Source organism: Chaetura pelagica, unplaced genomic scaffold, assembly GCF_000747805.2.
Source record: "Chaetura pelagica isolate M959 unplaced genomic scaffold, ChaPel_1.0 scaffold108, whole genome shotgun sequence".
NCBI classification, from domain to species: Eukaryota; Metazoa; Chordata; class Aves; order Apodiformes; family Apodidae; genus Chaetura; species Chaetura pelagica.
Window position 1 is genome coordinate 3,939,575 of NW_009970718.1, and position 17,688 is coordinate 3,957,262.

At 37.4% G+C, this 17,688-nt stretch overlaps 1 protein-coding gene across 1 annotated transcript in view; it reads right to left on the reverse strand.

Moving 5' to 3' along the window:
- SCAF11 (SR-related CTD-associated factor 11) overlaps positions 1-2,846 on the reverse strand; it is a 30,168-nt gene extending 27,322 nt beyond the window's left edge. Inside the window, exons 1-2 of the mRNA XM_010006288.1 lie at positions 2,786-2,846; positions 1,774-1,928 (exon numbers count right to left, since the gene is read on the reverse strand). Of these exons, the coding sequence (XP_010004590.1) occupies positions 1,774-1,928; positions 2,786-2,846 (216 nt within the window). The remainder of the gene's footprint in view (positions 1-1,773; positions 1,929-2,785) is intronic.
- Between the last annotated feature and the right edge of the window lie 14,842 nt (positions 2,847-17,688).

Sequence of the window (17,688 nt, forward strand, 5' to 3'; positions counted from 1 at the left end):
CAACACTTCTCAAAAAAGAACAAAAACATTTAATTACTAAATATTAATAGTGGACACAAAAAACAGATGGCACCAACGTGCTTCAAATGGCCACATGCTTATAATACGTTTCTATCATTCCACGCTAGAAAACCTCATCTGCTTCTCACAGCTGGAGCCTGTGAACATCTGTTAGATGGTTTTCAACACTTTCCCCTCACACCCTTCACTTTTAATTAAAACTACTAGATTAGGCAGTGGAATTTCATGAACTCAACAGGCCCAACTGTCCAGTATCCCCAGAAAACGAAGGCTGGCTGGTTTTACCCATCAGATGTCACTAATGGAAGGAAGCAGTAGAAGCCTTACATAGCATTAATAACAAGCCCTCACTGTTTTTATGGCATCACAACTATTTCACCTGGAAACTCTTATGAGCAGAAATTGTTTTTATTCTATTTAGATAGTACTTTGTGCCAAAACCAAAACTGACACGACAGGAAAAATTATTGTCTCTTTCTTTTGCCCCTTTAAAACAAGAAAACTAGCCTTCCTCATTTGGCTTAAATTCATCTGTTAGACAAGTGAACAAACTCAAATCCAGCAGCAAGCCCTCCATCTAATGTACTACTTCCCTGCAAAAAATCACCATTTATTGCCTTTTTATCTGCCATTGTAACAACCAGATAAGGAAGTAAGGATAAAATTGTGGATGAGAATTTCCTGTTCTCTTACAAATAAAAGTACGACAATTAATCATTTGCAGAACAGAAAATGTGGCAACAAGAGACTCAGTTTATTATCTGGTTTGTGAATCTAAAGCAACTTTCATCTAATAACCTTTTATTAATACTCTGAAGTTCATACAAAACCTTCAGAAAAAACGTTATGTTACTGTCTGCCTTCAGTAAGAAATAACACAAAAACTAAGATTAAAAGTATAATAAGAAGAATACATAATTGTATATGTACATCCATATAAGTGGCATCAACCTTGTAAAAGATCTACTGATACCAAAATAATAATTTACTTGAAAAGATAGTTTTTGTGAAGACATCATGTAGCACTCTCTGCTACAATAAGCAACCAATTCAAGTGCACAGAAACTCACTTGAGCACCACCTCTCCCCCAGTACAGTACAAAGCAATCCTAATTTGGTGTTATAGATCAACAATTTAAAAAGTTACAGGAAAAGCAAAGATACCAAAGACTTAATGCAATGACTACAGGATATATGTGAGGAAAAAGGAACTAGACAGAACAAAATCATCAAGAATTTCTTCAACAATTAATTTTGCTTTAAGGTTCTAGAACTATGTACAAAGGCATTGACATAGATAAAATAATTTAATTCAGAATACCACTAAACCTTTCAGTTGAACCCTCTTTAGTTAGAAAACTAAGGTTTTATCAGACTAATTTTATAGACTTATGTGAAAACATACTGGTCCCAGCCCTAAGAGTTGACAGTATGACAAACAGTAGAAGGGATAACAAAATAAGATTAAGCTAATGACACTGCAATATTATGACATGTACACAATACTGTCTGATCTTCCAAACAGGAAGTACCATTTTTTAACTTATCCCTAATCTCTGGCAACCATTAGTAAGTCAGGATGTCTAACGAAAGGAAACACAAAGTACTCTATTGCATTTTGGAGAAAGTTTCCTATGATGTATTTATAAACTGGTCATTGAAACAGTGCAAAGTCAGAGTGCATAATTAAAAAACCCTAGATGCAATAGATTTTACTGAAAAATAAACACACGCCTTGGTTCTCATTCTTACCTCAGCCCATTTGAGAATACAAGTCATGCAGAAGGTATGACTGCAGTTCTCAGGAAAACCAATCTCTTGTTCTATAAGGCAGTTCAGGCAGATGGGGCACATGTCACCACCATATAATAAAGCAGAACAGGAACAGCTTTCTTCATTTTCTTCACCTGGTATTATTAACATAGACACTTCAAATTTTTTACAGGTTTTGAGACAAAATCTTTCTAGATTTAAAAAATAAGGCAACGGAACACAATTTTCTGTTGTTAAAAACAAGTAAATCAAGTTTCTAGGTCTAATGCAGTCAAAACACTGGCCAGGGGAGTAATTAAAAGAATGTATTACAGGTGAAAAATACTACACAACATATTTGAGAGACTCCTGTACCAGCATCTGCCATTAAGCCAAAGAAAAGCTGGCTCTAGTGTTCTTCAAATGCCACGAGCATCACACAGTATTTCCTACAAGCCATGTAGTCATTTAGATGCAGTTTTCTTGAGTTCCCTCTCTTTGGATGTTTCCGCTCTTTCTCCATGAAAAAAGTTAACCAGCATATTCTATATCTTACATACACATGGTCAACCTTTATTTTATTTTTTAATATTTTATTCAAGTCTTAGAAATATTTTAATCTGAACATCTTCAAATGTTTAACTAATCATGCACATTAAAGAAAAAATGCTCCCAATTTTGTTAAAGGCAGAAATAATTTTCAGAATATAAAAATGCAAGAGCTTTTCTTCAAGGAATTCTACTGTATATTAAAATATTTTTCTGAATCAACAGTAATTGCTATCTCAATTTTTTGTTCTGCTACTGGAAGTTAAGAAGTAAAAAACCAGAAGCGATAAGAAAGGATATGAAAACCCCACAAGCCAAAGAAAAATACTGTGCTAAGATAGTGGTTATGTTTACACAACTTTTTTAAAAACAAGTAGCATCTAATTGAGAGATCAAATGTAAAATCTTTCTCAGGTTGAACACGAATAATATACAGCAATGTTTTCACATACACAGACTTTACCTTCCACGCCTTCATGACTCTGACCCTCAGTATCTTCAATGCATTGCTTTCTGTTCTTCATCTTCTTACAATATATATTCTGGAAAACATAAAAAATGGTTTACACAGTTAATTTAGATTGCAACGTGGAAATAAAAATTACCTGTACAGATGTACTGCTCTCCATTTCATTATACGTTTGTAGAGTAGAAACACATGACATTAATATTTATAGATAATTGACAATCTGTTTGCAATTTATGAGTAATAATGATTGCTGTCTAGCAACTGATACTTCCAACTTGAAAATTGTTTTTTATTAAGACCATCACTGGTGCTATTTTTAAGTTAAATACATTATTAAGTTTCTATGCAAACCACCCCTGATAACACTGCAGTAACCACCATCTGCAAATTGCCCTTCACAAGTGATCAAAGCAGCAAAATTAAACACAAGCAACCAGAAGAGTTAGTTGCTTTCCACAGCTAGCATCACTGTAGGAGTGGCAAGTGAGAAAAATTAAAGCAGCTTATATTTACTTGCTTTTGTTATGCAATTATAACTACTGGCACTCAAAAAAAAACAATGCAGGGAAAGTTGTATCACCAGGTCAGAAGCACAGGTGCAGTGGAATATCATGAATGGGGAGGATGCATCTTTTTAAGTGTTCTGCAAAGGAGCAGTATGGAGAAAGAGCAACATGGACAGAGAACATCCTTGTGATCCACATCATATAGGTTGAAAGATTTTGATCTTGCATAAGAAACAGCGAGCATATGTTCTTTGGCAGCTTGCCTACTACATGCAGAATGCACACATTGAAAAGAAAGAAATATCTACACCAAGGATGGAATCTCCTGTATTCTAGACTCCTGTATTCACAGTGGATTTATTATAAGCATCTTAACCAATTGAATAGCCCTAGAGGGATCAGTTTTCTTCTGAATTATAGGATGCTCTAAAAATTATTTAAAAGGACAAATTAAAATTTCACAAGAGACTGAAGAAAGCAGAAATTACCAAGATCTGCTACTTGCGCGTTCAAACCTGAATTGAACCAACTGAGGTTTCAAATCCCTTACTCTTTAACATCTCTTCTAGAACACACAGCAGGACAGAACTGAGAAGACCAAAACCACACACCTCAACCAAGCTTCCGTTTTCTCTTACAAACTACACTAGTTTCCCTTTACCACCTTGACATCCAGGATGGGGAAGAGGCAGAATTTACCTTAACTTTGGCAGCAGGAAGTGTCCTAATGATAATTTCTTTTTTCTAAGGAAATAAATGCTTCAACAGATAACCATCACATAACACACTTCTCACTCTTCACCACAATCTGAGAAAGCTCGACACGGATCTATGGGTCTCAAACACAGACAGCTCATTAAAGAAATGAGCAAAATGAGCTAATTAGGTACCTGCAATTAGAATTCTAAATGGCTTCAATGTTCCCATTAGAAACTATTTTTTAATCCCCCAAAAGGAACTTGTGAATTGAGTCAAGTGAGAGTGGGGAAAAGGGAAGGGAGAAGGCACCAAAAACCTAGCTATCAGGGAATTTCCCCCTACACTATCCTATTTTTATCCAAAAAATTATTTTAATATAATTAGGATAAATGCCATCAGCTGCAGAGCAGTTGCTAGCACTAATACTGATACAAACTGTACTGCAGTGAATGCCTTTAGCTGCACCTAAGTTCCATTAGCAGAACAGGCTGACCAGACCACCACCTATTATCCTTGCAGGCTAAGCAAGATGAAACCCAGCAAATGCCAAACTTCTACTTCAAAATTTAACGCCTCAAACAAGGAAAAACTGCCTTAAATCAGAACAGGTAAGACCACCAAAACTACAATTAACTTAAAATATTAAATTGAGGCCTGTTGTTTTCACTCTAATTTGCAAGATGACTTACGTGGCTTTGGTCCCCAAAAGTTTGAACCACATGATGTGGTATGCATGCTTTTATATATAAAGCATTCCTTCTGCTCTACATCAAGAATTCCACTCAACCAGAGGAATAGTTTTAAATAGACACAGTCTAGATACCAAATTTTAATGTAAGCAGTAGCTGTAGAGTTTGTGTGTATTATAAAAGTCTTGAGTTCACTAAGGTGGATTGCAGAAATACAATTCATTTTTATCCCAAGAAAAAAGTAACTTTGTCTCTACTGTACTCTTTCTAGACACAAAAATATCCCAGAAATTTGTGCACAGTTACAATAATTGCAAAACCAGAGGTCGTAAAATTGTGACAGAGTATCAGTAAATCCAAGATGTGCAGCAGCTGAAGACATTTGTGGCATTACATTGTTCTGCTCACAAACCTATTATTTAAACAGATACCGAGTACTGCTAATGCATTTCACAGGTCGCTTTGAATAGTACAATCTTTTGTCAGTTTGACTCTGTGCATATTGCACAACAAAAGAGAGGAATTTAATACTACTTAAATACAATTTTTAATAAAAAAAATAAAAGACATAACCAAAAATTGCATACTATTTAACAAATGAACTTTGGAAATACTGTTTTCCCCAGTACCTTAAAAGAGGTATTAGTGGCACTGGAATAGCAGGAGAGTTAACATTAAAGTCTGTTGTTAAATTTATAAAATTAAAATCAGATTTAGGAAAATATAACATAGTGGTTTAGGAGGCGCAGACAGCACAGAAAACAGAACTCAAATTTGTCCCCAAATGTGACATATTCCTTTAGATTCTTTAAAACTTCAAGAAGATGTGGAAGTATTTCTCAGACTCATTTCTGCTGCACGCCATACAAGAAATCTGAGGTCTTGGCTGGAGGAGAGACAATGAGAGAAGTGAGACTTTTTTTCTTCATCCTTCTCTCAGTTACCATGTTGTATGAGCTCTCATGAGTATCACATTATGTCCATATCCATGGCTAACCAATCAGGCTAATAATGTGTTTGAAGAATGCTAATATCCAAAGAGCACTTCTACCAGATTCCACTGATGACCAACGCTTTTTAGTTATGATTATTCAGTTGTCGGTGTGATACATTACAAAACACCCCAAGACCTACACAAGCAAGGCACCTAACAACAAACACTACACAGCGTTAGTGCTGACAAAGACAAAATCAGCTCCCTTATCACAAGCATATAGACATGTCCTGGTTTGAGCCAGGATGAAGCCAATTTTCCTTTTACTGATTTTTTTTTTTCCTTCAGTAAGCTTTCTTTTAACTAGCACCAGTGTGTTCCAACTAAGGCTGGTAAGACAGTGGAATGTTTTCTAACTGCTGGGTCTCCAAGGTCACACCTTTACTCTGCCAGCTCAGACACCATGGGGAGATCTACGACCCCCCCATAGGAGGCTGAGTTAGATAGACAGCAAAATTGACCAGAGATATTCCGTTTCATATATCTACATAAGCTCACAGGAAGGTCAGAGATCACAGAAGACAACTTCCTTCCTTCTGCTTCTTCCCTGCTCTTCCATCCATGGCCGGTGTCCGGGGAGGACTCCGTCCATCCATCACCATCAACCCCCAGACTCAAGCTCTCCTGACCCTCATCACTCTGTGCTCTCTCCAGCAGCTCTGGGATTTTTTGGGACTGTTCACAGCTCAGGGGAGTGCTGTGGGAGTTGCTGGGGGTGGGGGCAGGCAAGAGACTTTTGTACATATCTGAACATATCTGTATATAATTGTATATATTTTCTTTTATCACTGGTGTTTAATTAAAGCTGTGTAGTTTAGTTTTCAATCCAGCCAAGTCTCTCTCTTTTTCTCTTTCTCCTTCCCTACCTGTGTGTGGGGGGATCGAGAGCATTGTTGTCAGACCTGAATGAAAACAGTGACAAGACAATAACCTTTCTATGAATGCCTGAAGACAACATAGCGTTTACAGCCAAGACAGTACTCTTCCGGTGCAAAAAGACAGTGCAACACTTACTATTTAAGATACAGACAAGAATACTCCTATTATATTAAACTGAAATTAGTGAACAGGGACATTATCACCAGTGCACACTGCGCATTTAAGTTTCTAGGTTATTCTTCAAAGGAAATTCCTGTTCTTCATAGAAGGTAGATGCCAGAGACATCTGCCAACATAAATGCTTAAACAGAGTTAACACTAGAACGAGTGAATAGATTTTGTCACTCTAATGTATGTAACTTTAAGATGTATTTAAACAGCTCCATAAAGCAGAATGATCTAAGTGCCATTTACACACTGAACAGTTTTCTGTATCACAAAAATAAGTGTGGTTTACCTCTTATATTAAGCAAACTAATGCATACAACTTCTAACCTACACATATATTTTAGCACTAATCCACTGTGCATGCAGACAGACCTGGTCTGTTGAACATCATGCAACTGAATTTCTTACTAAACAAAAATCTACTAAAATAAAATCTTAAAATTAAATAGGCATAGAAAAAATTATCAAATTAAAATTCATAGTAATCTAATTATATGCGACACATGAAATCAGCACATGCCTCCTTTTTGACTAGCTACAAAGTCTTTAGAAGTGTTCTTTATGCCAGTAAAGAAATTGCAAAAGCTAAATACACTCTTCCTCCAGTACAGAAATCCTCTAGAGACCTATCCATACAGAAGTACACTTGTTCAATTGGAAAGGAAGATGGCAATCAAGCATACATGCAGCAAGATAGCCAGTAAGCATGTGCAAAAAAAATTACATTCAAAACAGCTTATTCTTGTTCCCGTAACAGACTTAGGAAACATTTGTAATCAACCATTCAACTTCTTCGACACATGCTGCATTAATACTCAAAGGAACGACTTACTTTCACTGTTCTGTTTCTATTAAAAATATTTTCTTTTAAAAAGTGTGGCACTCTTAGTCGTGCTTTGATTTCTTTACTAACTCCATGAACAATCAATTTCAAATATTAAACAATCAGCCATATATTCAGTATGCAAAGTTTATTTGCTTAATAAAAAAACGACATACTTTACTAACATCAAAAATCTGAGCAGCAGTGAGTACGACTATTTCACCCTATGCATTTTGATGGTCTTGCAGAGGTTTAAGGGTCTCCCTCAGTAAGCATGTTTTTAAGGAAAATAGATCTGAATAAATAGCCACATTTACAAAAATATTTATTTTTTTTTAGTAATTAATGGTAGAATGCAGAGTGGCCTTTGGATTTCAACATTTGGGCTCCCCATAATCTCTGGACCATTACTAGGTACATCTCCAGCTGCTGATGACAATTTTGTGAACTTTAGTCAGAAGTCCTGACCCATCTTGGATATGGGCTGAGGAAACACTTAGTAATTCCAATACCAGCTGAGTATTTGAAAAGTTTTTACCTACTTGTATCACAACACACACTCCAAGAAAAGAAGACACTATTCGATAAGTACATCAAGGACCTTCACAGTTCTTTTTATTTGGAAAAACTTTTCGTTTGTCTGAAGAGCATGGAAGGCAGGCTTGTTTCAAGTGACAATTCAGTAATGTTATCTGTCCTCCGATAAATGAGAGCTAAACTGAGGATCTGGAAGCACTATCCTGGATTTGCTTCTTTGTGTAGTAAAATCTCATGGCCCAGAACATTAGTGAGAACAGAACCAACAGGCACACTCAAAAGAGGGTTTTTAAAAAGGATCTTTATTCTTTGTATGCTCGAATTGCACCTTGTCTGCATTCTCAAATGGAGTGCCACATAACCAACAAAAATGAAAAGAGACCAGTGCTATGCTTTGAGAATTAGAGATAAACCTTTTTCTATAGGTGGTTTAAGCCCATTCATGTAGATCCAGTGTCTTGGAAAGAATCATTGCTATTCAGGCAAGGAGATAGTGCTGATTTGAAGACTCTTTCCAGACCCTTTATGGATGCAGTTACCCAAGAAAGTTAATTTAACCTAACAGATTGCTGCCACCAAAAGAGGCAGCTCTATTGCCCACCACTAGAAATGGTGAGCCGACTCAACTGAGAGACACACGTGTGCCAAAGAAACTGCAAGTGACAGAACAGGGGGAGGGAAGACAAAACACAGGATTGCCCCTTCTGGCATGGCAAGGTGCTAGAATAGCTAAGACTTCATTGTCAAACTGCCTCTCTTCAAGGACACAGCAGTACTTAGATTATCTGCCAAGTCAATGAAAATGTAAGGTAAAGACACAGGAGAAAATTGTCAAAGCAAAATTGCTAGAATTATACCATCCTAAACAGTACACCGCCTTCTGCCAACTTTCCCCTTCCTTACACAGAAGAAAAACAACCCAAAACAACACAGTGGATATCCTTTTGGATATCTTGCCGCAGTCTAGCAGCAACACACTGACAGGCACACTTGCATTGCAGATGCTGAGGCTACAGATATGTTCCTGCTAGATTCAACACTTTCCTTTTGTGGCCACCTCAACAATAACAAACTAAGTATCAGCTGCAGTCATGCAACACTCATATCCAGCTAGCACTCAGAGTACACAGGACAAAATCATAACTGCTTCCTAAGCAAGAAAGGCACTGAACTCAATGGAAATGTGTGAATACATCTTAAGGGAACTGCTGTGGTGGCTCAGATGCATGGACCATCCAAAAAGCCAAGAGTTTCAAGGAAGTCTTAGAACCTTGCAGTGGACACACGCGCAAAGTAATCTTCTTCCATAAAGCTCATAATAGTCAACTGGCTTAAAACCTGCCTGCAGACCTTTCCATGTTAAGTCAAGGAAGTAGGCAGTGTTTAACAAAAGGCATAGGCAAAATATTAGGACAGTAAGAGAGATATCATAAGACCTCACATATTTGAGAATATTCTATAAACCACAGAGGACACACCTTGTCAGAATGTTACATGTTGAAGTGCTGCTATAAATTAGATTGAACTCCAGTACCTAGCATTTAAAACACTTCAGTTTACTGGACAGTAAAAGGTAGCCAAAAAATGTCAGCAATATCTTCTCATGTATGAGGAGTCATGCTGACCCACAAGTTCCTTAGTATTCCACTGTTACTAACAGTAACTGAGGAATACTTTTTCATCACAACTTATTGATACGTGTAAAGGTGAATAACTACCTTCCAGTTCTACTTAGAAAAGGCACTATTCAAAAAAGCCTTGGTACAACACAGCTAAACTAGACAGCATACCAGCTTGAAAAAACAGCAAGATGTTTCTATCACAAAACTTGTACTTCGCTGTTAATACTTTTAACAACAGCACAGCAACAATTTAATGTTCTTAAGCAAGAGTTATCATCAAAGCCAAAAGAAACCCAAAATCTATGCATATGAAAGATTGAAGATAGTAACAAATTTAGTAACACCAATAGGTATCTATTAAAGAACTTCCATCTCTCTCAGTACTGGGAAATCTGGACATGGGACAAACTTCCCTTCTCAGAATCCCAGTCATGCAGCTGGCCCACTGATCTACCAGCCTTCATGTTTCTTCATGCCAAAGTAACCAGTTTTAATTGGTTTTTTTACCATATAATAAAGAAAAATAAGGATGCAGGTTACAGAAAAATCATTAGCACTGGAAAACAAGCAGTGGCAAAATGACAGAAGCCTTATCATAAAACTCAGACTGATAATAAAGCTCACAGTCTTCAGCAAGACTCCAATCCCATCCCAAGAAACCATCCAAAAGAGCAAGCCATTTTATCAGTCTTAAGTAGCAGATAACTTAAGACAATACATGGCAGCAAGTGCTGTGAAACATCTGTATCACCCCCAACCCCCTCCAAAGGTTACACACATGCCTCTGTGCAATGTATGAGCATTCACACAACTACTGGGACAATCCACATAAAGACTGATACTTCCACAAGCCAGAAATAGTATGACATTTGACCAAAACAGTTAAAGCAACAAAGGGATACTAATTCTCTTTGTCAAAAACATATTGAAGAAAATTTCCCTGTATACATCAGTTCTCACCATGCTATCACACGAGGCTGAACCACATTTTCTGAGGAAGCTCAAAAAAACGTGACAAAAATCTGTTTAAAAGGATTTCACAGCACTTAACAGCTTTTAGAAATACGAAATTTGAGTTTGGAACTGAACTAGTTACCTTACTGGCACTAATGCGTAATTACCTACAGAAGGCAAATTTCATTTCTGATCTTTTTGCACTGTCAACCGAAAAACACTTCATTCCACTAGGATAGGTGGCAGAAGTTTAGAATGTCTCCTGAAAGCATACCAAGGGCTTGTACCTAGTAAGCAGCAAAGAGAAACTGTACTATATTACTATATATATATATATATACTCTATATATTATGTAGATATAAAGTATATATATATATATACACACGCTATACTACTGAAGCTGTAGTATAGCAAAATGACAGCTCTATCCTATTGCTATTTGCAGGACAATCACTGACAACCAAGATGGTCCAGTGCTTAGGCAAATTCAGTTCACAGACCGAGAATTAGATGAAGCTAAAAGTGCTGGTTAGCAAAAAAAAAAAAAGGGGAGTGCACATTGGGGAGTTCGTTGTGACAGTGCAGTCTCATTACATTAGAAGTATATGTTTTACAGCTGATCAACCTAACCTGTAATTTAAAGCTATGCTTGCATCCCTGCATCCCTCCTGGCTCTTTAGTGACATTACTCAAGTTCGTGAGAAAACCCCTTTCCGCTCTGCCAGAGGATGAACTAGGTTACTCAAGCCTCTGTCAGCTCTGAAAAACAGTGAGGACACAGCTGTGCCATTTCCCTATAAAGGCAGTTTTGCAGGGTAGCTCCTCAGTGATGCTGCCACTTTTAACACTGCTTTCCAAAGACGTCCTGAATTATACAAAACAATCCCAGATCTAACCTTTACAGAAGTCCACAGCTGGAATGCTCACTGGAGCCATGCTTAACTCTTCCATGAAAATACATCTTAATTTATGGAAGGTGTAGAACCTTCTAAAGAATGCTACAAGATAGAGAAATGTATATTCATGGAAATTAAAAAACCACGACATGCACTGTACTGTTGCTGTCATGTCCACATATACGATAAGACTCCAAACAGAAGCAGCACTATACCACAACCACCCCCATATGGAGAACAGACACATACATCAAGGACTATGTCATGTTGCTCCATACACGGCTGATAAAACACTAAAGTACTGTAGTGATTAACGTAATACAAAGAAATATGAAAGAAAAAATAGTGTACATACCGTTCTTTCACAAAAAATACAATTCAAGACTTTTAGGTGTTTCTTGTAAGCAGTCTGTGACTAAACAGGGTGAAATTGAGATTTACAAATAACTAAGGAACTAATTAGGGATTAGGTACTATTGTCATGGTGCACACAGTTAAAGCAACTAAATCAAATCAGCATAAACCCATGACCTTGATTTCTGCTGCTGATGATCCCTATTCACATGCATACTTTTGCAGCTGGAAGGGATAGCATTACATACCAAAGTCAGCAAAAATGGCTCAGCCATTTCCAAGAACAGTTGAAAAAGAAATAAGTGGGTGTTTTCTAGCCACTTGGAAGCACTAGAATGTTCATGCTTTCCACTAAAGCGCAGATATTTGGCAGTGGGTCACTGAAATCAAGAATATGCTTTCCACATAGGAAACCCTTCCAGACTGAGCCATGTCGTAGATCTGGAGAAAAAAAAAGCTCGCATTTTCTCAAGAAATCTTTGCTAGTTGTTGCATTGACTTGTTTCCCATAAACTGGATCTGTGCTCATCATACACAAATAATTTGAAGTTCCTATCCCATTGCTACATTGCACATGCAACATTCCCACAAGATGAATGAGCATACTTCAGCCAGTGCTATGGCAACACAGCAGGACTTGTTGCAACCATTTCTCGGATGCTAAAGAAACTAGGAATACCAATCTTTATTTTTCTTAATACCATCCTAAACATGTCCAAATAACCGGGCTCAAACACCAGGGATTCAGGAGCTGAATCAAAGGACCTTTCAAAGAGAAGTGGAAAAGCTAAGACCTTTTAACAGTGGAAGAAAAAAAATGGGCAAAACTGGTGGAGTAAGACTGAACTCAAATGAAAAGCTCAGGGGCAGTAGCAATGGCAAGAGGCAGATTTAAGATGCGAAAAAAATTAACAAGGCAATAAAACAAAAGTGGTACGTGATTAGAAAAGTATATTGAGACAAAAAAGAATGAGCTGAATCCAATAAAGGAAGAAATAACCGACATTGTCCAACTAGACTACTATTATTTTTTCTTTCAACTTGTGAAAACAGGCTATTAGAAAAACATGCTAATCACAATTTTGGATTACTTTCACCATTCATATGAAAATGGCATCAAGAAGCCACCTATAACAAAACAGTACTTCACTAAATTCTTCAGTAACCACACTAGTTTTCGCTATAAGTGATTATTCTATGTTATTGCAAAATTAAAAAAAGAACTTAAGTTTCCCACATCAACAATACTAGAAGCTTCTTACAACGATGAACCCCATTTGCATTCAAAGTTACTTTCCACTATAAGAACCACAAAGTAACTGCTGAGTACCAACTGACTTATCTCTGAGTTGAATAAGGTGCCTTTCTACTTGGACTGAATTAACTACAGCTCAAAAATCACAGCTGCATAGATTGAGAGAGAAGGATATACTCTACCTTGATTGCTTCTCTCTAACTGTTCCTAGGCCTCCTAATTACCTTTCACTACCACTATGTGTCCACAGTCATCACTACCTTTTCCATCACAAGAAACAAATTAGCAATATTAAAAAGCAAAAAAAAAAAAGAAGCAACCTGCATACAAGAAGTGCTTATTCAGTGGCTGTACAGAAAGCAGAGAAGAATTCCACTGTCCCTCCTGTGCCCAGAACTGCTAAAGTTACTTGCTCTCTGTATAGCAAGCAGTCAAGCAGTCCAACTAAAATCACTCCTCTACCTTCAGATTCTACCTTAAAAGTCAAGTGTTGAATATCAATCAATACAGTTCAGTTTCATGTAAGGGTCTCCATCTCTCCCTGTGGCACACCAAGAAAGATAGTAGTACGAAGTCTTTGTTGCTGCAGTTATCAGCCTGTGTTGCTATCTAATCATATGGACATACATGAAGATTTCCATCAGGCACTGAGTCCATGGGGTTTTACATTACTTATTACTGCTGGAAGTCTAACGAAAGCCAGGTAATAAGTAGACAAGTTAACAAGTGTTAACTCACTTGACATTTCCTAGCAGTTTCATAGTAGTTTGGAAAAGTTCCAAGCATCACTAAATGCATCACTCAGGTTTACCCCCAGATCGCACCTTTGAAGGCAGATCACAGTTATGCAGTACTTAAAGACCTAATAACAGAGGAACATAGATTTCATGTTAATAGTTTGCCAATCCTGAAGTAAAATCTGGATTAAAGCAGTCGTTATTACTATTGTCTATCAGAAAAAGCGATCAGATACTTTTTTACCACAGTACTGAATTTTAGAAAATAGCTTCTGGAAGACATGTATCTTCTCATTTCCAGTCCTCTCTAGAAATTGTTATTTAAAAAAATATTTGTACACACACATATAAAATAATCCAAAATATGAAGAAATACCACTGGCCACCTAAGAATCCCATTAAAATGTTACTTTCTCATGGTTTTTATGCTCTTATGGAGGAAAAAAAAAAATACCACTGTTTCATCGAGTTAATTTGTGAGACAGTATTATTTGATAATAAAAAATGAATGGGTGAAAATATTCATTTTAGCACAATATACAAAAATGTAAGGCATAAGTGCACACATGCCTTCAGGTGTGTGTGTGTGTGTGTGTGTTTATCTATATATACACATTTGATATCCGAATAAATGCATTTTATACAAATTTCATTTTAATCTTGCCTACACGTACATAATTAAAGGCAGTGTTTTTATCATCCTTTGTCAAGTCAGTTAAAAATTTCCCCAGCCTAGAAGCAACAGCTTCCACAATTGGTTAAATTGAGTTAGCTTTCCTTAAGACTTTCAGCTGGAGAAACAATCTGATGTGCCACAAAAGTAAGCTGTAGGAAAGCAAAATGTTTTGAAAAGCAAGAGGCAATTTTTTAAAAATTCCTGACAGATAAAAACTACTTTTTGAATAATCTGTGGTCCACTGAGAAAATGAATATTCAACCTTTGAGAGCTATTCCAATGCAGTTACTTTGCCTTTGGTGCTCCACCAGACCCAGATGTAAGGAGGTGATCGACAGCTATTCAGAACAGCAGAGCTGCAGCTGTAGGAAACAGAGCAGCAGACTCACACCTTCCACATTCCAGCAGCTAGTCCTCCATTTTCTATTTCATGACCTGCAGCTAACTCCCTACACAAGAGAATCAACTGCTCAAGTGGTTCGGTATACCCAAACTAGGCAACTTTTAAATCTAAAAGAGAGATGTTTCCCGCTTTCTGCTTGCAAACTGTGCCCGTATCCTCAACTGTTGGGTAAAGAGATCAAACAAGTAGGGAAAAGAAGATACCATGTCACTGAACTGGTAGCCTCTCAGATCAAGGTCACTGCCCTTCAGGTGAACTAGGACACAGAGATGAAACTAAATGTGTCCACATGGCCGAAAACCAATGAACCAGTGCTTGTCTTGAAGCAGTCTACAAGGTGTGCACAGTTGAGACCACTTGTATTTATGACTACAGAAGAAGGGCAGGGTATTAATCTGGTACACCTCCAACTTGTAAAAAAACCCCAAACCAAACAAACCTGAGCAATGTTGACACTTATAAAAACTACTGCAGTCTTATAGAACTGCAATCTTAAATGGTTTAGCAGATTAACCATTTCAGAACTCATTTAGATAAATTTATAACAATGGTTTATAGCACTGAACAAACCATTTAGCCATCAGCAGAAACTGGACTGCCTCTATTTGTTACTATTGCCTGGAAGGACGTTCTTCCCCAACACCTTAAATTGCTGTCTATTGCAAGCCGATGCCAGGGGGGGCATTTTGTTTAGACTTATGTGGGGAAGAAGAAGAACCATTTCCCATACTGTCAAAGAAAATCCCAACACTGAACAGTGAACTGAGAGAACCCAGGCTTCAAGAATTCTGCCGTCTGTATGGGCATGTCAATCCATCAAACTTTTTCCAGCAGTTTTTTTCCCCCTCCATTAGTATCATGTATGTTTAAATACTGTATTAATTGAATAATTACAAAATACATCCAACTTTAAATAACCTGAGTTTTTTAACAGGTTTCTTTCATATTCAGGACAAAGAGATGATTCTACAAAGAATCCCAAGGAAAAAAACACCCAGATGTCTGCAGGTAGAGCAGAACCATGACCTATCATGAGCAGAGCCATCTACAAGTTTTACAAAACTAGAGGCTATGCATCAACTTTATCAAACTACAGGCAGTCAAGAGTACAAAGAATCTCTTTATCATCTGGATGTTTCAGAAGCAATAGCTGAATAACTGGAGAACAAGAGAACCTGATTTAACAGCCTTCACATACTATCTTGGAGCCACTATAAATTCCATGTTCAAAACCCGAAAATTTCTGGAGAGGTATTTCCAATCTTAAAGATAATCTGAATACAAGATAAACTAGTGAACCCAGTTTTATTGCTATGAATGGTCTAAAAACAGTCCTTCAAGACCATTTGGAAGAGAGGGATTCCCTCCCACCCCTGCCAAGGCCACAAAGCTGTTGCTCACTCTGCTTAACTACAAGCAGACTTTACGGTGAGTGGAACCTGGAAGAAAATTAATGTATTTCTTATTTGAGCCATTTATCACTCTGGAAGTTTACACAACCAGCAAATGTAAACCACTGAAAGGAAAGCTGCAGAAGACACAAGATTGTGACTAAAAGTTTAAGTAGCCTTTCCCCCCTACTATTTCTTCTCCATTTAAGGAAAACAGGTTGAGCATTATATTCCTAGAAATCATAAAGGAAACATTTGGAAAAGTGCTTAGGATAATTCCTAAGTCTTTTCCATGTCATTGAAGAAGATGCTATCATTTTTTTTTAATCTTGTGAATGTCAAAATACAGCTTTCCAGTAAAAAATAATGTGGATTACCATGTGTAATCAACAAAATAATAGCAATTTTTTGTAACCTTGTAATTTCATTTCAGAATCTTACTACTTATTTCTGCTAAGATTGAAAGAAACCATGACAAAATTACTAGAGTTCCCCTGTTCTCCTATGTGTAAGAAGAGTCTGAATACCTCCACAGTAAAACTCTGTTAGATTGCACTTCAAGCTATGATTCAATGAAAAAAAAATAATAGCCCCCAATACATTAGTGATACACAAACACAACATCAGATACTAAGTTGGCCAGAGCTCCCTTTAAGACTACTGAAGTCCTTAAAAGATGTCAAGTTACAACCTTAAAACAGCTGTTCAATAATCGGGGGCATTCCAAACCATTATATAATTATTACGTAGATGTGAAAAGCATTAACTGTCTCCTGACACTTTGAATAAATGATTCTTTGCCAACACTACCTAGTAACTGATACTAAACAAACAGTAACTACCTGGCCTTTGTTATGTCAATCTTCCTAAAAATTTTACGCTAATTAGTAGTTTAAAATAAAAACATCTTGAGTGGAAGGGGATCAATTTTAGGCCTACCAAAATAGTTCTGAAGTTAAAAACGTGGATAAGGATTGTCAAACAAAGGTTTGGGGCTCAGGCTGATAATATTCTTTACTACTCACCGAAGGGGAAAAAAAATTAGGACACAATGTACTCTAAAACCAAAGAAGACTCGGAGAGTCTCTCCCTGGCTCGGTAACTGTACCACGTCCAGACTCCACCGTTACTCCGAGCAACTTCACCGCTGTCGAAGCCAATCGCGATCCCACGGCAGCACAAAAGCGGCGCGGGGCTTTAAGCGGAGCCTCCCCGTGCAACTTCCTCCACAACTGCGAAGTAACTCCTGCTACTCGAAGACGCTCTCCCAGCTGCCGGTCCTTCCAGCTCCGGGGAAGGAGGGAGCGCGGCGG